The sequence below is a fragment of the Notothenia rossii genome (assembly GCF_949606895.1).
Source record: "Notothenia rossii genome assembly, chromosome: 3".
Classification (NCBI taxonomy): Eukaryota; Metazoa; Chordata; class Actinopteri; order Perciformes; family Nototheniidae; genus Notothenia; species Notothenia rossii.
In genome coordinates, this window is record NC_136901.1 from 13447718 (window position 1) to 13468355 (window position 20638).

A 20638-nucleotide genomic window follows, 5' to 3' on the forward strand; every position below is an offset into this window, starting at 1 on the left:
TCAACTTGCAATACTTTTTAAGACCCCGCGGACACCCTGTCATCAGTGCATCCCACACAAATTATTAAGAGAAAGCCACCAATTATTAACAGCCACCTGTATGTGGACGTGCTGAGGTGGATGTGGTCAGGGAGGCCGTGGCTCTCCATCCTTGAGGCCGTGTTCACTGTGTCTCCAAACAGGCAGTAGCGGGGCATCTTCTCCCCCACCACCCCCGCTAACACTGGACCAGTGTGCAGACCCACACGGATCTGAAACACACACACACACACACACACACACACACACACACACACACACACACACACCACACACACACACACACACACACACACACACACACACACACACACACACACACACACACACACACACACACACACACACACACACACACACACACACACACCATGTAAGCACATATAATAATAGATACAATTTGTATAGCGCCAAGGGACCCAAGGCCACTTTACATGGTGAACAAACAAACAAACAAAGGGGCAAACAATAAAGTAAAAACATGGAAAGCAGGGGGACTGTGATAGGTTAGGGATCAAAGGCCAGGGTGAACAGGTGAGTTTTTAATGATGACTTGAAGATGTCCAGGGAAGCAGCATTGCAGATCTCTGAAGTGCATTCCAGATGGTGGGGGCCGCAACACTGAACGCCCTTTCAGTTCGGAGGCGAGAGCGGGGGATGGAGAGCAGGCCGTGTCTGAGGACCGCAGACTCCGAGAAGCAGTGTAGGGATGGAGGAGGTCCGATAAGTACTTGGGGGCGAGGGCATGGAGAGACTTGTAAGTGAGGAGGAGTGTTTTGTACTGAATCCGGACCTTGACCGGCAGCCAGTGAAGATGGATGAGGGTGGGGGTGATGCGCTACACAAGTGTGACATCCTGTAGTAAATCATGATTCATGTATTTATGGGAGAATAGAATACCTCCGTGTGTCTACACTGCGTCTAGGCTTTATCTAATGGACTGAATTAGCATGACTGTGTAGTGGTTTGCATAATACACGTACAACAATTATACCACATTCATACAAAGACTGAACATTCATCACTCCATTCATTCCCTTTAATCTTTTGACAGTACAGATCCTGCTGCTGTCAAATGTTATTAAACATTTTACAAACAGTTAGGACATAAGAAGGTTATAATGCTTGTAACGGTTTAAAACAAAGAGGAACAAATGAATGAATACCATGTTTAATTGCCAAAATAATAACCAGGTTATCGCTAGGTATTAACAATAGGTTTATCTGGGTAATATTAGACTGAAATGTATTTAACATTAGAGGCTAATTAACAAAGGAGAATACATGAGCAAAATCCACTTTGTCAGCACAATCCTACCTGAATGGGTGTGCCTGTTACAGGATTAGTGACCTCTCTGGCAGCTATCCTCATGCCCAGGGCAAAGTTGGCCACTCTGTGAGCATGGGTTACCATGGGGACCGGGACGCCCCCCACCACCATGTACGCATCACCAATTGTCTCCACCTGAAAACAGGAAACCACAATATTTGATTTGAGCTGTGTGAAAATAAATGAACACTTGCTTTTAAAGAAGTCTTCTAGCTCTGTATATATGAGAAGAGCAATGAACTGAAACATGTTCACCAAAACGTTTATCCTATGTTGCTCATTATATTTTATAATTAAAACAAATTGAATAAGTCTATCTCCGGATACAGTCATTCTACTTTTTAAACCAAACAAATAACACATCTTATTCAAATATTTGGCTTTGAGTAACTTAAGGTACAATAATAAAAAAAAAAAACGTATGGAAGGATTTAAAAAGAAATCTGATTAAAAAAGCGAGATTCTTTGTAAATATATGGCATCTAACTCCAAGTCTAACTACATAAAAGGTAAATCATTATTAGGTTTCAATAAAAGCTAGATGTTTGCGCTGAAGCTATAGGAAATTAGCTTTCTGGGTGTCAGAAACCTTGCCATTACCCCAAGGTAAGGGTCATTAATGGATGGCTAAATACAGGAGGTGTGCTTTTCAGTGTGTGACAGCCCTTTAGGAATGTGAGAATAAAAACTGTACCTTGTAGATGTCGTGTATGGTGGTGAGCCGGTCGAACTTGGAGTACATGGAGTTGAGCATGTGGACGATGTGGATTGGCTCGCAGGCGGCACAGATGTCAGTGAAGGTCACCACATCGCTGAACAGAATGGTGCACACCTCAAACTCCCCTGGACAGAGAAGACACTTTGAGATAGGTGTGTGATATTGGGCTATATGATTCAACTTGTACAGACAGGATTATACTGAGACTGAGGGACTGACCCGCTTCTATGCTCTTCCCGTCTTTCAGCTGATTGGCTATGTGTCGCGGCAGCATGGCGTACAGCAGAGTCTCCGTCTTCTCCTTCTCTACCTCCAGGTGGCGCGACAGCACTCTCAGTTCCTCCTAGAGACAAACACAAGCAAAACATCATATTTATTTTCCTGTGAAAAGCATAACATGTACAGATTTGGACTGTAAAACATTCAGAGTAGATTTTTTTACTACAAATCCATAGGTTCAAGTTTCAACTGTCATATACACAACCTACAGTAATATGCAAAATACAGAAAAACAAAAAAAAGGAAATAGAATAGTGCAAGAATTTTTTTTCAATGATAGAATACATAGAATATATACATCATGTGAACTGAATATAAAATGAAACACTGTACAGTAGAATTACATACTGTAATAATGGGAGGTATGAATGAAAAGGTTATATAAACAGATGTTTGTATGTTTTAACAGATAACATATGAAGTGTTTTTTTGGGGGAAGAGGACTTCTAATCTACAAGCCAGACTTTATTTTAGACTTTAGACTGCGTTCGTACTTTCTTCCTCTCCAGCTGGTTGGTGAGCTCCATCTCAGCCAGGCGCTGCTGGTTGAGGAGAACCAGGTCTCTGGTGACGTCGTGCTGGGCCAGGTCAGCCAGGTGGAGGCCCACATCCTGGAGCTCCTGGAGGCTCCGCAGCTTCGGAGAGCACATGTACAACATGCAGCCGAGAGACCCCATCCACAACATCTGACCTGCAGACCAGAGGAGCTCATGTTAGCCTGTGGAGAGAACGCAGCGCAGATATTCCCTGTGGGCCATTTAGCTACCTCTGTCACAGTGGTGAGCCTCACCAGGGTTCAGTTTGAATGTCTGAGGTTGAGTTTTGATTCTCTCTCCTTACATTACTTACTCCTCACATCTGAGGTATCAGACATGGTGAATCACGTTTAAAAGCAAACCTCACAAAGTTACACACATATTACAATGTGCACCCTACACATTGAATGACCAGTTCATAATCAAAGACACAACTCAAAATCCTGGCAAGGTCAAAACATATTCCTTTCCAGTCCACAAACAATAATCCAATTAAACTAAACACACGTTTTATTTATTTTCATTTGTAGTTGGACAAGAAAAAAAAGTAACTGTAATCAGATTACTGTTACCTCTCTAAAATAGGAGATTACTTGCTGTAGAGCGACTTTGATTACTTAGAAAAGCGCTGTATAAATGTAATGTTTTATAATTTATTACTCATTTTTTATTTTAAATATCTTCTTTTTTTTAAGGTTACCTTGTTCTGTTGTCTTAAATAATAAAAATAAAAGCCATGTTACATTACATGTAACTTGTTAGACGCTTCTATCCAAAGCGACTTACATACTCAATACTGTGGGCAATCCCCACAGGAGCAATTTGGGGTGAAGTGTCTCAGGGACACAACGACATGCTGACAGCAGTGGGGTTTGAACCTGTGACCCCCTGATCCGAACACCAACGCACAATTCACTGCACCACACGCCTCCTGTTATTCTTATTTATTTTCCCATTTTTAAAGTAGCCCTCCCAGCCATGATAACACAGCTAACCATGGTGTTTATAGATTGTGTGGGGGGTGCTGCTCATTAGAACCCACCTCTCAGTTTCAGACTGCCGTGTTTGTCTTTGTTGGTCTTCAAGACAAACTGACTGTTGACGAACTTCCTGATGCTCTCGATGGTAAAGGTCACCTGGAGAATAAAGACAGATGCTGAACGATACACCACACACATCTATTCTACTGCGTTTAACCATTAGATACAAAGTGGTACTGAAATGTCCCGCACACATTCTGCGAGTCTTTTAAAGGTCCCCTATTATGCAAAAACTATCATCTGATCAGATTGTGTCCACAATTCTGTTTGGGTTGTGCAACCATTAGCCAATAACCAACCAAGGTAACTCCAACTCACCTTATCACCTGAATCTCCTCCTAGAGCACCATTGAGTTTTTTGTTAACCTTCTCAGAGGGGCGTGGCTAACAGCAGCTCATTAGCATTAAAAGCTTAAGACCCAGAATCAGAACTTTTGGAACAGGGCTGAAACAGAGGGGTTTAAGGGATGCTACAATGATCTGTTTGGTGTTTCAGACAAACACTTCAGAGACATGTTCTGTATATATCTGAGAGGTATGATATATTGATGAAAAAGAGTGATATAGGAGACCTTTAAGATGCATAGCTGGCCTATACAGTATACCAGGACTGTCTCAGAAAATTAGAATATTGTGATAAAGTTCTTTATTTTCTGTAATGCAATTAAAAAAACAAAAATGTCATACATTCTGGATTCATTACAAATCAACTGAAATATTGCAAGCCTTTTATTATTTTAATATTGCTGATTATGGCATACAGCTTAAGAAAACTCAAAAATCCTATCTCAAAAAATTAGAATAGTTCCTCAGACCAAGTAAAAAAAAAAGATTTATAACAGCAAAACACAATCAAACATTTGAAAATGTCCATTAATGCACTCAGTACTTGGTTGGGAATCCTTTTGCACGGATTACTGCATCAATGCGGCGTGGCATGGAGGCAATCAGCCTGTGGCATTGCTGAGGTGTTATGGATGCCCAGGATGCTTCAATAGCGGCCTTTAGCTCATTAGCATTGTTGGGTCTGGTGTCTTTCAGCTTCTTCTTCACAATACCCCACATATTCTCTATGGGGTTCAGGTCAGGGGAATTTGCAGGCCAATCGAGGACAGTAATGCCATGGTCAGTACACCAGTTACTGGTGGTTTTGGCACTGTGGGCAGGTGCCAGATCATGCTGGAAAATGAATTCCTCATCTCCATAGAGCTTTTCAGCAGACGGAAGCATGTAGTGCTCTAAAATCTCTTGGTACACAGCTGCATTTACTCTGGGCTTGATGAAACACAGTGGACCAACACCAGCAGCTGACATGGCTCCCCAAACCATCGCTGACTGTGGGAACTTCACACTGGATTTCAAGCAACTTGGATTTTGCTCCTCTCCAGCCTTTCTCCAGACTCTGGCGCCTTGACTTCCAAATGAAATACAAAACTTGCTTTCGTCTGAAAAGAGGACTTTGGACCACTGTGCAACTGTCCAGTGCTTCTTTTCCTTAGCCCAAGTCAGACGCCTCTTCCGTTGTCTTGAGTTCAGAAGTGGCTTGACCATGGGAATACGGCTATTGTAGCCCATTTCCCGGACACGTCTGTGAACAGTGACTTTTGATACCTGGACTCCAGCTTCAGTCCACTGTCTTTGAAGCTCCCCCAAATTCTGGAAGCGACTCTTCTTCACAATGCTGTTAAGGCTGCGGTCATCTCTCTTGGTTGTGCAGCGTTTCCTGCCACATTTCCCCCTTCCAACAGACTTTTTGTGGATGTGCTTTGAAACTGCACTCTGTGAACAGCTTGCTCTTTGAGAAATTTCTTTTTGTGTCTTACCCTCCTGATGGAGGGTGTCAATGACGGTCCTCTGGACAGCAGTCAGATCAGCAGTCTTCCCCATACTTGTGATTTAGTTTACTGAACCAAGCTGAGTGTTTTTCAAGGCTCAGGAAACCCTTGCAGGTGTTTCGAGTTAATTAGACGATTCAAGTGATTCGTTGAACACCCTACTAGTATACTTTTTCATGATATTCTAATATTTTGAGATAGGATATTTGAGTTTTCTTAAGCTGTATGCCATAATCAGCAATATTAAAATAATAAAAGGCTTGCAATATTTCAGTTGATTTGTAATGAATCCAGAATGTATGACATTTTTGTTTTTTTAATTGCATTACAGAAAATAAAGAACTTTATCACAATATTCTAATTTTCTGAGACAGTCCTGTATAGTGGATTTCACTGTCTCTTACCTATTGTACTGCCACTATCGTTTGTACATTTCTAAACTCTTGGCTCTGTGACTTACCTGTGGGTGAATAATGGTGAAGTGTTGGTCCAACGTTAGATCTTTGGCATCGAGACCTGGGAGAAACTTTTGGATGTTCACGCCCGTCTGCCTTACCTTCAGCTGAACAGAGCAGAAACAGAGAAAGACAGATAGGTGGCAAGGTACCAAATATTGTGCTAATGAATCTGATTCAACAAAAAAACACACACATCCTTACATTCTCATCGAAGACGATATGGAAGGGAAAGGCATTGCAGAAAGCTTTCTCCTCCACCCACAGCTTGTTGGGGTAACGTGGACTGAAGGTGCACAGGAGGCTTCCTGGGGTATACATCAAACACACTCAGTATAATTACTGCAATGCAACATACCCTCCTTTATCTGAACATGGTGAATAGAGCATAGACTGTAGATTAGCCTATGTTCAAACTTCTATTTTTAATCTTGTAAAATAAACCTTGGTCTGAGGGAACCACAGCTCTGGTCAGGTCCAATCTGTGCTTTCCCCCAGCCAGTGGCACACAGCGCTCCATCGTTGTTCCTGGTAATGCCTTCTGGGGAAACCACACAGAGAAAGGGGGGGCCAGGAATCAAATACACATCGGGTTAGATTCAGGGGTGATAGTGTCATGATTTCAGTTTTGTGTTTATAGTTCCTGTTTTACTTTGAAATGTATTCTCTCCTTGTGTCTTGACCTGTCTTACTTCCTGTGTTTTCCCTCCTGTCTGATTGTCTTATTGCCTTCACCTGTTGCCCCCTGTGTCTCAGCCCCCCCTCCCCCAGCTGTGTCTTGTCTAGTGATTAGTCTTGTCTTCCCTCTACTGTCTGTTTTTTTGTCTACCATCACATTTGTTCACTGAACCGGGTCCAATTTTCATGCTAAACCCTTACAGATAACCAGATAAAAAAAGGTGCGTTCCTTATATAACTCTGGAAGGGTGGGGGCTAGTGTGTTGAAGTCTTGACTGTCTGATGGTCTTCTCCCTCCTCTCTTTTGTACCACGTTTGGCGCCTCCAGACTCCTCATTTGATGTAGCTGTCATTGACACACATTGAAGCAAAAATGGTATGACTCTCATACAGTATAACTCCCAAAGGGTAAGTGGCACAGTCACCAAACTTTGTGTACGTGATTTTATCTTCCCACAGCTCATGTGTACCAACTTTGGCATCCCTAGTTGCTTCTTTTCCAATAACTGCCATTGACACACCACCTGGCTGTCTTATTGTGCCTAAGGGTTAGGCTTAGGGTTAGGGGTAAAGGTCTTAAAGAGAAAGACCATGGACTATCACCCACCCCTCTATGATTGACGTGATTCGTCTGTTTGACCAGGAACACAACATGCTCCTTCTTCCCCGTCCGCTCATCTTCCTCTGATTGATTGACAATGGTCATGGTCACTTCGCTATCAAAAATGTCTTTGGCAACCGCCTCCATGATACCTGCAGCAATGTGAGGAAGGGGAAGGTAAGGAAGTGAGATATGGTTAAGATGGCATTCGTTCTGATTATACACCAGTAATTCCTGGTTAAACAAGCAAGTTAATCTGTAAGGAGGAACAACATGTGAGGGCTGTTAGATGTATAATTAATGGGATTACTTGTTCCAAAGAATATTGAACACTGTTTACATTTAAAGATGTTGTTGTTCAAAAGGTGTTGTTCTCTGTCTTTGCAATATATCACTCTGCATTGTATTGAGGAAGTGTGGTTGATGTTACCAGGGACAATGTGGTACAGGCCCTTCCTGTCGGAGTAGTAGTGAAGGAGCATCTTCCCATCGTCCGTCATCTCCACTCGGAAAGACGGTGCATTCATTTGCTTGAAAACCAAAAACAACGACAAACAGAAAAATAAAAGCTGTCTTTATGAGGTTCAGTTCAAGCAATGCCTGTTATATATGATATGGATGGTTGGCACAGATCTCTGATCCTCAACTATTATGCAGGACATAAAGAGAAGTTCTCTCCAATTAACTCATAATAGAATTATCCTAAACAAAGTCTGGTTGTTTTTTTGTACATATGAGGAGTCGTTGGCCACATTACCTCATAGGACAGCGCTAAGTAACTGTGGAGAGAATCTAAATTCCCAATGAACTCTGTCAGGTTTCCTCCCAGTGTCCTCAGCATGGTGTCATAGCCCGCTTTCTTACAGAAAGCAAAGAAATGTTCTCCGAAAAGCTTCAGCAAGACTTCAGCGGAGACATCTGAAACACATACAGCGGACCACGGTTACAAATCTTTGAGGATAAATAACAAAACATCCCTTAGCGTGTCGCACTCAGGTCTCCCAGTGCACATGTTTATGTTACTACAGCAAGCAGGTATTCAATTAGAAAATATTCCCAAAAGTCTGCACAGTCCAGATAATCAGAGCTCTGGGAGTAGATGTTGACATGCCCCAAATAAACAACTCTTGTTGTCTTCGACACATCTGTGCCCAGGAGACTCACGTTTAATCATCTATCAAAGTCACAATATGATTTGTACATGTATAAAAATAAGTCATGTAACTGTCATGTAGAAACAGTTGTAATGCAAACTATTCTACTTTAGAAAATGTTTATTTAGGCGATAAATTCAGTTAATTCAATTACATTATAACAAATATGTCTAATATAATCTTTTACATAGGATTGCAATAAAAAAAGACCTGCAACTTCACTGGTGTGCTCATGCTCTCTACACAATAACTCCTATGGAGTGTAACAAGTAATGCTTTTCAGTATTATTAAGAAAGCTGCCACTTAAAAAAAAGGCATTATTTTTCAATTTCACTATATTTTAAAGTGTTTGTGCATGCAGCCATATAAACTGAGTGTTAACTGGATCCTTTGGGGACATTGTTAACATTGACACAGACAGACACCTCACACATGTTTATATTTTCATTATAGTGTGAAATATTATTGGAGTAACAACTGGGAAACACATGAATCAAATAGTGATATCATTCAGAATGTTCATACCACCTCATGACATGATTACCTCTGTTTTCCATTGCAAAGAAATGTCTATAAATCAAATAATATCCTCAGATTTTGAAGTAGCAAATTCATTTAGTCATAGTTCTCTGTACATCCATGGATATAACAAAAACTGGAACTGCTTAAAGCTGTCAATCAAGTCATCTTTAAATGGCTTAAGTGGCAAAGACATATCATTTAAAAGAATTGTTGAAAGCAGTCTTTACGTAGTCTTGCTCTTTCATTTCTGCTGTCAAATGAGTTAAAACACATTTGACGCTACACTCAACAGGATATCTCAAAAAGCAACAGAAGGGTACAGAGGGATTTGAACTCTTACCCAGCAGTGAGGAGGCCTCCTGCACCAGGCGGACGGTCAGGACATCGTCATACACCGTGTACGTCATGAAGGAATCCGGAACCCCTGGTAGGGAGCTATGGAAAGACCGTAACCTTTATCTAAACTGGTAGGTAAAATAGACATCATCACAAATGTCACAATGTGTGTGAGTGCCCTGACCTCAGTTTATCCCAGGTCTCCTGACCAAACTTCTCCATCACCAGAGACTGCATGCAGCTGTTGATGAAGCCGTACTGAAGAGAACACACTTCATCTGTTCACCAGTTCCATTCATGTCACAAATTATCAATTTAATACACCATCTTTATCTGGACCCATACACGGCCCTATAAACAGGTCCAGAACCCAAATCTCCTGAGCAGTCTCTCATGGATTTGTCATTTTTGCCAGATACATTATATTACCAATTATTGCAGATTCTGATAGAATACTGCTACACCTTATTGCCACTCAAGTGAAAATGCTTCAAGAAATACAACAACCCTGTTAAGCCTTGGCAACTTGAGAGAGAAACATAAAGGAGGCTATTAGCTGTACACCTTCAATGAACTCTGGAAGAGTAGAAACTGCTAACAGACAGTAGCTTTTAACTATGTTAGCTAGTATATTATCCTGGAGAGCTATACATTCCCCATAATTTACTGTTATAAGTAATGTGCAATGGTTAACCAAATCCCATAGGGAGATAACAGAAGAGTTCAGAGACACAGTGAAGCTACGCTAGCTTTCAACCTCTTAAAATAGTTATTATCTGAGTTAGCATTTTGCTCAGAAGAGTCTCTAAGGCTGCATGTAAGCCTTCTTAGATATATCATTGTTACATAATGTTGCTTTAATATTGCTGATATGGCTACTGGTAAAATTCACTCAGCAAAAAGTTGCAAAAATATTTGCTTACCCTTCATATTTATAACCCTACTCATACAAAAGGAGCCTAATATTTGCACTGTCCATATCAAAATGGAGCAGTAATGGTTTTCATTAGTGTACCCACCAGGTAATCTGTGAAAATATGAGAACACACTCACCATGTCTGTTGTGTTTGATGATGTCCTGTCGAGTTCTTCCCCTAAAAATGTAAATGCTTCAAATAATGTAGAACAAACTTCTTACTCACTCTCTCCTCTTCCCTCCCTCCCTCCCTCCCCCAGCTATGTTAAAGGCTCTGTCCCCCAAGGTCCAGTGCTTGATCCTGTGTGGAGAGTGGTGTCAGAGGAGGGTGTGGGAAGGAGTGTTTAGGTGGAGCAGGTGGTTGAGGTAGGAGGGGGCCTGGTTTTGTGAGTGAGGAGGAGGATTTTAAAATGGATTTGTTGAGGGACAGTGGCTGTTCTGCAGTACAGGGGAGATATGGGGGGAGAAGCAGGGATCTGGATGTAATGGAGTCTTTTTAGGAGTTTGGATAATGTACCATAAAGGAGTAGTGAAGGCATGGATCAATAGTTTGGCAGCAGCGAACATACAGTATCTTTTGATTCATTCATCATCACCTCCATGCCCATCCTCATCCAGGTGGAGTTTCCTGGTTGTGCCTAAATCACCTCAACTAGCTTTTTATACGCAAAGGAGCTCTACTCAGAGTCCCTCCCTGAAGGCTGAACTTCTTACCTTACCATGCCAGCCACCCACCGGAGAAAACCCATATCGGCCGCTTGCATCCACGGTCTTGTTCTTTCCTTCATGATAATATAGAGGATGAAGCTGGACCGATGGATTCAGAGCTTTTCCTTCTGGCTCAGTGGACAGTCCATCGGTTTCCTGCTGAGAACCATGGCCTCAGATTTAGCTTCACACTCTGCAAACCAACCCAATGAGTTCTGAAGGTCACAGCGAAGCATTCCTTAACCAATAACCTGCAGACCCCCTCACCACAACTACCCCTTGAGATCCTGTCCATGAATATCACAAACAGGATAGGGAACAAATCGAAGACTGGTGAGCCTTCAGAGGACCCCGGACACAGCTCTTGCTTCTGAAACAAATCTATTTAGAATTAATACAATGAGTTGCATGAAATCTTTATTCATATGAAAGGTTGTGTCAGGTACCGTATTACAATCAACAATATTAGAAAAGCGCCCTTGCACTTTTGCTAATTGAGCATACAAATCTTAAGACTCTGTATTGAGGGACTAAAAGGTCAAATCTGCATCTGTCATACACTGTCATAACGACATAATATAATAATAGCCATTATGTAAGGGGACTTGACTCCGTGAGCTCCACTCCGGCTTTAGCTGTTCACTCAATAATTGTTATTAGGCTCAGTTTTCTGTTGGCTTTGGTCTTTGTTGACAATAAGGACAAAATCATTTGTAGTGTTCAGAGCAGGGGTGTCAAACATACACCTGATTTCATGTGGCCTGAGGGAGCTGGCAAAAATACAATAAGTTAATGTTAAATCCTGCATGGTTCCCATAAACTACAGGTCCCACAATGCATCTTGTTCTGTGACCTGCACACTGAAGCAGCAACACTCAACAAAATATCCTGCCCTGTCCCCCTCCCTCTCAGGACAGAAGATTAACTACGGTGGCCCTCAGGATCCTGTCGGTTCCTCAGTGGACTCAAGGGAAAGGTCAGCTAATTATATACATATATTAAGGTTTAAGATAATATTATAAATGGTAAATACTACTAATCAGAGTCAACATGTCCCTGTGCAAGATACTGATCGTGAGCAAACTGCTCAAAGCCACTTTGAATAAACAAATCTAAAATGTAAAAATTACACATGGATAAAAGCACTGTCATGAAAACGGAATTGTATTTCTGCTAGCAGATCTTCCGTACAGGACCTTTACAGAGGATCTTCAGTAGACCTTGGTGAGGTACACTTGTTCATGAGCGCTCAGAATATAAAACAAATGTTCTTACTGCAAGTTGTACAACATTATACTGTAAATGTCTGAACTGACCCGATTTGTCAGAGTAAATGCTGGGGGAGCAGGTAGAATATTGTTCAGCAGCAGTATCACTGGCAGTGTTTGCAGGGGGGACATGGAGAGATGAGTTCAAGGTCATAAGACTCCCGTGGGTTGGTCACATGGTCTGTGGGGAACATCTTCACAAATTCTTTATCCATGCTTCCTGGGAAAACCATGTCTTTTAATCCAACTGAAGAGCAGAACATTAGTCAGCACCTGTCACTGTCTCATATATGGTGTGGGGGGGGGGCTTTGGTGACACTCAACAGCTTAAATGACATTCAATACATGAAAAAGCACGATGTGGCTTCCTCTACTACATTACATAAATATAATCTTTATTCTGCTTTAGAGATTAGTTCCATAAAATGTTAAAGCCTCTGGTAAGACAAACATGTTGTTAGGAGGCCACAGATAAATACAGTCTGTAACAGAGAAACAGCCCAGCTTAGCGAGACTCAGGTCTCAGTCACTTCATATGCTACAGTATCATACATGTTATCATACATACTTACATAGATACATGCCTCCACTTTAATTAATGGAGACTCCGCATATACACATTAGCACTCCTGTCAGTGAAGAACCTGATGATGAAATGTACATTTTGTAGAAATCTACTCTGAAGCCAGTTCTCAAGTGTCCTGGGCTGAGAGCAATACTGTAGGAATTAGAATACTGTATAAATAAGTCACGAGTGAGGAGATGATGGACCGGGTTGAAGTGTGAAAACACTTTCTGTCCCACAACTGAAGAGAGAATAACTCCTCTGTGTGTCTATGTGGAGAACAGGGGGCCGGTGGAGGCAGCAGTGAAGACGGGGCCCGAGTAGAGTCCTGGTCCGTCAACAGGAACCTAGGGACACAATAAAACAAGTTTGAATCATGATGTATAAAGAGAACTGGATACAGCGTCGGAGGCGGGACTACGTTTAGGACCATCAGAGTAGCTCAGTGGCGCATGAAGACAAAATGGCCTGACTCTCGAGAGCAAAAGAACCGGTATCTGGGCCCATAGTGAGTCCTCATCTGGGTTTTCCTTAAGCCCCGCCTCCCATCACCCGCTCTCGGCTCAGTCAGGTGAATGTGGAGGGAAAATAACTGGATTTTACAACTTTTAGAGTCTAATGATTTAAATAAGGGATGTAAAGGGATTATTTAGTCTTCAAAAAATGACACGCTGATTTACAGACGTCTCTTGAAGTATTTTTAGGCCCAATGACGTCCGGTCTGACACGGAAGTTGTAGTACCACCGTTTGGCCTCTAGGGGAATTTGCTTCATTGTCTAGGGCGCATTTTCTGGGGCGTTGGTTTAAATACAGAAGGAACTAAGCATTCACGCTGTTTTGGATAGAATCCTCTCTTTATCCTCACAATTGCTTACAGCCGCGCACACAGTGAAGCTAAGACTCTGAAATAACTCGTACTGCTTACAGATGTTATAGATCAGGGGTCAGCAACCTTTTTGATATGAAGTGCCATTTAAAAAAAAAAATGTTAGCGTGCCAACTATCGAAAATGATCAACGGGGGGGGGTTGAGGAGCTTGACGCTCGTCAATTATCAGCCTCGCTGCGGGGAAGCAGTGTGTGGACCTGTCAGCGCAACTTACATGATGCCGTATTTAACAAACACATTTAAATAATTGGTTTAAACGGTATAATAATAAGGACGATCGTCCGTTCTGTGATTCTCCAGAACACACAAGTTATGATATTAGGGTCATGCAGAGTGAGATGAGATCGCTGTCCCTTTTAAGAGAGAGAGAGAGAGAGAGAGAGAGAGAGAGAGAGGGGTGTGGCTTGTGCATGTGTGTTTGTGGATGGTAGAGAGACAGTGAGGGAACGTGTATATGTTTCTGGAAGTGAAACGGGGAAGCAGAAAAACAGAGGTCTGTGATGTATTTTGTGAAACAGAAGAACAGCTAAATAAATGCAACGGCCTCCCAAGAAGAGCTCGCCTCTCTCCAGTCATTTAAGCTAAAGTGGGTTATTGAACCTGAAGCTTGTTGCTTCTGCCCTCGTCGACTACGGTCTGGGAGCCGACAGGAAAGTTCAACACAGATGGCCAGTCCGCCCCTTTGAAGCATATTATTTCGATGAGAGATGAGCAGATCGCCACTGGGCTTTCAACTAAATACGCAGCCACGCAAAAACTGCGGCATTTGTACAGAGCTGGGTAGGCCTACTGCAATTAGTGAAGTGCTTTCCTCCGTGGCAATGACGGCCGGCCCATAGGGGCGCTCGGGGCGCCGCCCCCCCTCTTCCCACATGTTTGATTGTCATTAAAAATTAAAAATAAACAAAAATATATATTTCAATTTTTTTTTTATTTTAATTTTTAAAGAACAAGGTAAATATGATATAGTTGGTATCAGTAAAATGTATAATCTACAATAAAATCTCGTTTGAAGTTGTTTTACGATGTCTAAAGTTACTGATAAGTCACATGTTTCCTGGCTGGCCGCAGCGTGTCAGTGTGTATCATTACCCTCTCTTGTCCGGGCGGTAGAAAGGAGCCCTCAGCCAGAGCAGCAGCAGCCAACAAGCTGACTGTTGCTATCTGGAAACTATGCCGCCGAAACATAATTTCAGCCAATCAGCATCGTCAGATCTGATGCTCAAAGGGCACCCTGTCAGCGCCCTGGCCTGCGTGTCTGTGAGTTGTTTGGACTCGTATCCAAGGTGACGCTATAGTAGTTGTCTGCAGTGAGACTCCGGTGCTAGTGGATCGCCGGAGATGTAGATTAACATTTGCATGCTTATTGTAGTTGTAAGGGCAATGCCTGTAGCACCATGGAAGATATGTGTGGGCTGGACCTGTATTTTACGGGGAAGGAGTGATCAGAGGGTAGAGTTGTCGATTCTTGTTCAGTTTTCATCTTCCTCACCCTCTCAGACTGTGAGTTGCGCGCGCTGCTAAAGAGAAGTGCTACCATGGAAACCAAACAATGGTGTAGCTGTATTAAAGTCCGAGTGGAAACAGTCGTGAGTAAATCCGATTTTGTCAAATCGGGAGAAATGCGGGAGTGTCCCGCGAAAATCGGGAGGGTTGGCAAGTATGACGCAAGTATCACACACACACACACACACACACACACACACACACACACACACACACACACACACACACACACACACACACACACACACACACACACACACACACACACACACACACACACACACACACACACACACACACACACACACACGAAAATCAATGCTTGAAGGAAAATGGACTTCGGAAATCAGTTTTTTATTTACTGTTCTGTAAAAGTCTTGTCGAATCTAATGTTTTGTGTGGACCCCAGGAAGACTAGTTGTTGTCATGCAACAGCTAATGGGGATCCTAATAAACTCAAACGGGCTTCGATCTACCAGATAGCTAGCTAGTCAAACACACACACTGGTTGATGTTACTAGCTAGCTAGCAAACGTCAGCTAACCGCTAGCTAACATAAAGAGTGACCTGTAATTCAATGCAGCGAAAATGAAGAGAAGGTGATGATTATAAATGTGTTTTATTGTATTGAGTGGTAGAAGTAAAGACATGTCTAACATATTCTTTGTTTGAACAACTTACTGAAAAGGTCTGCCACCAATGACAGACTGGTCGCGGTGATTTACACTCAGCCTACCTGCATCAGGACTGCTGTGGGTGGGAGGCAGTTGATCAAACCATTGTGAGCGAAATGCTGGGGGGGGTCACAATCTTTGGAAACTTAAAAACTCGCTATTAAGTGTCTATAATCAGCACAAGTTCGTTCATTGCGTATTATTAATTCGATTGAAATTACATACTTATGTTTACAGTGATATATTGGGGGGGACATATCATATTTTTCATATGATCAAAAAGTGGGGGTGCAAAAGCACACGTTTGCTCCCCCAAGGTCAATTGTGGGGATGCACCTGCTCCGCTTGCTCCATTGCTCAGGCGCCCATACCATGCAATGAATGAAGGGAGGGGTGCTCATTCTGTCAAACAGAGTAACAAGCACCTGTTTGTTTCTTTTGTGACGTTTTTTTTTTAATACAGGCAATTATACTTTTGAGTCATCTACATTAACTTACTTTAGGATAATAATAAAACCAAAACACACACACACACACACACACACACACACACACACACACACACACACACACACACACACACACACACACACACACACACACACACACACACACACACACACACACACACACACACACACACACACACACACACACACACACACCGTATTTAGTCTCCTGATTTTAAATGGGAATTAAATCATTTGAGTGTTCCCAAAGCACCAGTGTTCTGCAGTTTGTGAGGGCCTACTGTACTGTTGCAAAGGAAGATTCATAGCTAACCACACTGAAGATTATGGATTATCTCATATCTTTAAGCTTCAATTTGTCCTCCCCCCCCCTCTAACATCACCAGAAGTCATAATTTAAGGGGTCATTTCTCAAAAAATTATTCCGGGGGACGATCCCCCGGACCGCCCTAGTATGGTTTTGTCACCATTTCCATAGCCCCACCAAAAATATTTTCCACCAGCCGCCACTGCTCCGTGGTGAGATGATCAGCACTGCACCACGGAGGAAAGCGTCAGAAAGTCACCTGGAGATAGGGGAACGGGGCTGCGTTACGTGGGGCGTAGCTGGAAATTCTGGGCCCCATGAAAGAATCTATTTGTGGGCCCCCAATCCATGCGAGTGCGCGTTAGCGCGCACGCTAAAAGAAATGTGGCCATTTATTTATTGATGAAAACGCATAATATGGTTTTTACCAATACATTCGGATCAGCAGTTCAGCACCTGAACTGTTGGTGGGTGAGCCTAGTAAAGGATGTCGCATTGCGTTCATCTTCAATGAATGGACCAATGCAATAGTCTACCAAAGAACCTTGAGTCGCACTAGCTAGGCATATTTTCCCCTATTCTTGTGACAATGTTTTCTGATACTCAACATACAAAAGCTGTTACTTGTCCTGTCTCTCTGTAATCCCATCTCCAACATAAATAGTCTACTCAAGCACACCATTAGGTTGACAGACACTTACATTTTGATGTGCTCTGTAGTATACAATCGTTCCCTGCTTGGATATACCTTTTACGAAGCAGATTTACTAAATGATCTTTCACCACCAGCTACGGTAACTGGGAGCGTCAAGAAAAGTCTGAGGGCAATGCAAACGTCTTCAAAAATGCTCTGGAGTTCCATCTTGTATATTGCATTCAGTAGATCAAGAGAGCTACAATCAGGGGGGAAAGTGGCAGAAAATATTTGATTGAGATGCCTTATCTCACTCTCAAACTGATCTGTGAGATCCTGTGAGTATTTCTCCCTCAGTGGCTGACACACAGTAGCCATGACACTGTCACTCAACTTCCCAATTTTAAGTATGGCAGCAAATTCTTCAACAATATTTGCTGTTGTTTGGAACCGAGTGTCCAAGTCACTTATGATCTGGTCCATGGGAGGGAAAAACACAGTGTTATGGAATGTTGTTTCTGGCCTATCCTCCTGACCTGTTCCTTCAGCAGTTTCATCATGAAACCTCTTCCTCCTCCTCTCACGGCAAAGTTCTTTTTTGAAATGAGGTGGAACCTCCATTTCCTTAGCTACCATTGATGCCTCAGACAGAATAGCATCCCATCCATTTCTGAGAGTCTGCATCTCATCTCTTAGTGCAGCAACTTTACCTGCCTCCACCTCTATTGAGATTTCCCCTGACTGGAGTATCACATTTCTGTCATCAATAGATTGCAATACTTTCACCCAAATGGTGAGAAGGACAATGGCATCAAATGACGTGAGGTAGTTCCTCAGACCAACAGCTTCAGATCTGGCCTCACCTGTGAGACTGCATGAGCTCAGTATGGTAGCAAGGGCTTCAATGACACCAGGTAGGTGCTTTGCTACAGGTTTCACAGCATCAATTCTCGCACTCCAGCGAGTGTCAGATAGCCTATGTACAGAGCAACCTGTTTTCTTTTTGTATATCGACCAACGAGATAGACTGGCACTTACAAATGTGTAGAGGCGGTTAATGTAACCAAAAGAGTTGGACACTTCAGGGCTCGATTCTGCAGCATGCACGCCTACCAGATTCAACGTGTGGGAGGCACAAGGTGAGAAAGTAGCAAGATTATTCTTTTTCAGTATTTGGGCTTGGACTCCCTGGATTTTCCCTGACATATTCTCCCCATTATCATACCCTTGCCCCCTGCAATCACTAATGTCTATCCCTAGATCCAGAAGCACACTCTCCATCATGCCTGCTATTTCACATCCTGTTTTTCCGTTGAAATCTTTGAATTCAATAAATCTTTCAGTGATCTCCCATTCGCCTATGTCTTCATTATAATGTACATATCTTATGAGCACCACATTTTGCTCGGTGTGGGAAATGTCAGGCGTTGCATCACAAATGATTCCATAGTATATGGCATCCTCCCTTTCCGTCAGAATGGTTTTTAAAACCTTTCCCCCACACAATTCAATAAACTCGTTCTGGATGTCTGGGCTCAGATAATGAGTTAGCTGGCTTCCTTTTTTGGATGTCCTGATTTTGTCTAAGTGGTCTTTCAAGAGTGGATCATATCGTGACAAAAGTTCTAGCGTACCCACAAAATGTCCATTGTGGACATCGCCCAAAGCATGCGTTTTACCTCGGAAAGCTAAATTCCTCATTGCCAAGTGCAGAGTGACATCAAGGAGTCTCTGCAAGATAGCTTTGATTTTCTCAATTTCAGACTGTAGCTCTCTCTGCGACTGATGATCAACGCCACATGCAGTCATAACCGAACAGTGTAGGTGTTTCCATCGCAAATAACAGTCCCTGTGATTCCTACTTGTTTCATGGCTTGGGAATTTATCATACATGCGACGCCACTCGACGTCACACATCTTGTATCCCTGGTCACTACTCAAAGCACTAAGAGAGAAAAGAACACATGGTATGCAGAACTTTCCCTGTGAATCAACCAGTCCCTTTTCACTTTTCCCCTACCCTTATCTGCTTTGGTGTATTTCAAGTAATCTGGAAATCTCTTTCCCTTTGAATCATGTGGAAATTCTTGATGTGTTTCTCGCATTGCTAATTTCTTTACAATAGTTGCCCTGTCCTTGTCACTCATCCTAGCTGGGAACAACCCTGGGTCAAGTGATAGCAGATCTTCTACCTCAGACACCACTACAGGTGGCTCAGTATCTGTGGCATCCTGTGTCGGAGCCTCACTTTGTCCCTGACATTGACTGTCCATAGCTGCTTCCTCCTCATCTGTGCTGCTTTCATGGTCCTCGACCTCTTCTTTTACTGGTACTTCTGCCTCTTCACCTCTGCTCTCCTCGTTGGTTGCCTTGCTCGAGGGCCCTGGCTCTAGAGTATCCATAGTGTACATCATTTATAAAATGCCCTATAATAGTAATAACAAAGTACAGCTCGAGCTATCTCTTAATTGTTATAATAATAATAATTTGTATAGATATTTTCCAATTGCTCAAGTCTAGCTATAGCTACTGTAACAACCTCAATTTAATGTGCCAGTGGTCAATGGTATTGCAATTACTGGAAGAACTAGAGTAACTAAATGTGAATATTACCTAAAGTTGTATTCAATGCATGGTAAGCATATTTAAAATCTGTTTGTTAACCCCAAGCCCTGCTGCTTTACCTCCCTCTCCTTCAACTGGGAACCGGCCTGAGGGAAGGGGTACTGATCCTGAAGCCGCATCTGTCCATTAGAGCAGATGTGATTAGCATGTAACATTATACAGGTTGGGTTAGCTAGCCATAGCAAAAGGGCATAGCTGCTGGATACAAATTCACTGGGCTCATCTACACTCATCTAATTTTTGATAGCAACAGGTAGCTAACGTCAGCCACAAAATGTTGGCCAAGCTGTTATGGGCTTCAAAACAAGTTCTGTGAATAAATACCTTTCTTGTGAAAATACTTGGTGACTATCTGTCGACCTCTTTTATTATTTTCCTCTTGCTGACGTTTTTTCTCTCGTTTCTGAGCTCCTGATTCATGAGCTGTAGAGGACATTTTCCTGTCAGTCTGTTCAAGCTGCAAGCTGCTGGTGCGCTGCTGTGCCACCTAGTTATAGTTGAAAGTGGGGGTGCAAGATTAGTAACTGGCAGGCAAGGGGTGGTTTGGAGTGG

General features: G+C 42.5%; 2 protein-coding genes across 5 annotated transcripts in view; both read right to left on the reverse strand.

Annotated features, from left to right (window-relative positions):
• The window catches only part of gucy1b2 (guanylate cyclase 1, soluble, beta 2), a gene marked incomplete at its 3' end in the record, with an annotated part of 12076 nt that extends 1427 nt beyond the window's left edge, over positions 1-10649 (reverse strand). Inside the window, exons 1-15 of the mRNA XM_079673440.1 lie at positions 10578-10649; positions 9709-9782; positions 9529-9623; positions 8269-8429; positions 7942-8041; positions 7518-7663; positions 6677-6773; positions 6437-6540; positions 6238-6339; positions 3945-4038; positions 2861-3057; positions 2307-2430; positions 2064-2212; positions 1358-1504; positions 97-251 (exon numbers count right to left, since the gene is read on the reverse strand). Of these exons, the coding sequence (XP_079529566.1) occupies positions 97-251; positions 1358-1504; positions 2064-2212; positions 2307-2430; positions 2861-3057; positions 3945-4038; positions 6238-6339; positions 6437-6540; positions 6677-6773; positions 7518-7663; positions 7942-8041; positions 8269-8429; positions 9529-9623; positions 9709-9782; positions 10578-10580 (1748 nt within the window). The 5' untranslated portion in view covers positions 10581-10649. The remainder of the gene's footprint in view (positions 1-96; positions 252-1357; positions 1505-2063; positions 2213-2306; positions 2431-2860; positions 3058-3944; positions 4039-6237; positions 6340-6436; positions 6541-6676; positions 6774-7517; positions 7664-7941; positions 8042-8268; positions 8430-9528; positions 9624-9708; positions 9783-10577) is intronic.
• Positions 10650-11547: 898 nt separating this feature from the next.
• The window catches only part of sonb (SON DNA and RNA binding protein b), a 30264-nt gene continuing 21173 nt past the window's right edge, over positions 11548-20638 (reverse strand). For all 4 annotated transcript variants that reach the window (XM_079671050.1, XM_079671051.1, XM_079671049.1 and 1 more), the window contains one exon: positions 11548-13328. In XM_079671050.1, the coding sequence (XP_079527176.1) occupies positions 13251-13328 (78 nt within the window). In that variant the 3' untranslated portion in view covers positions 11548-13250. The remainder of the gene's footprint in view (positions 13329-20638) is intronic.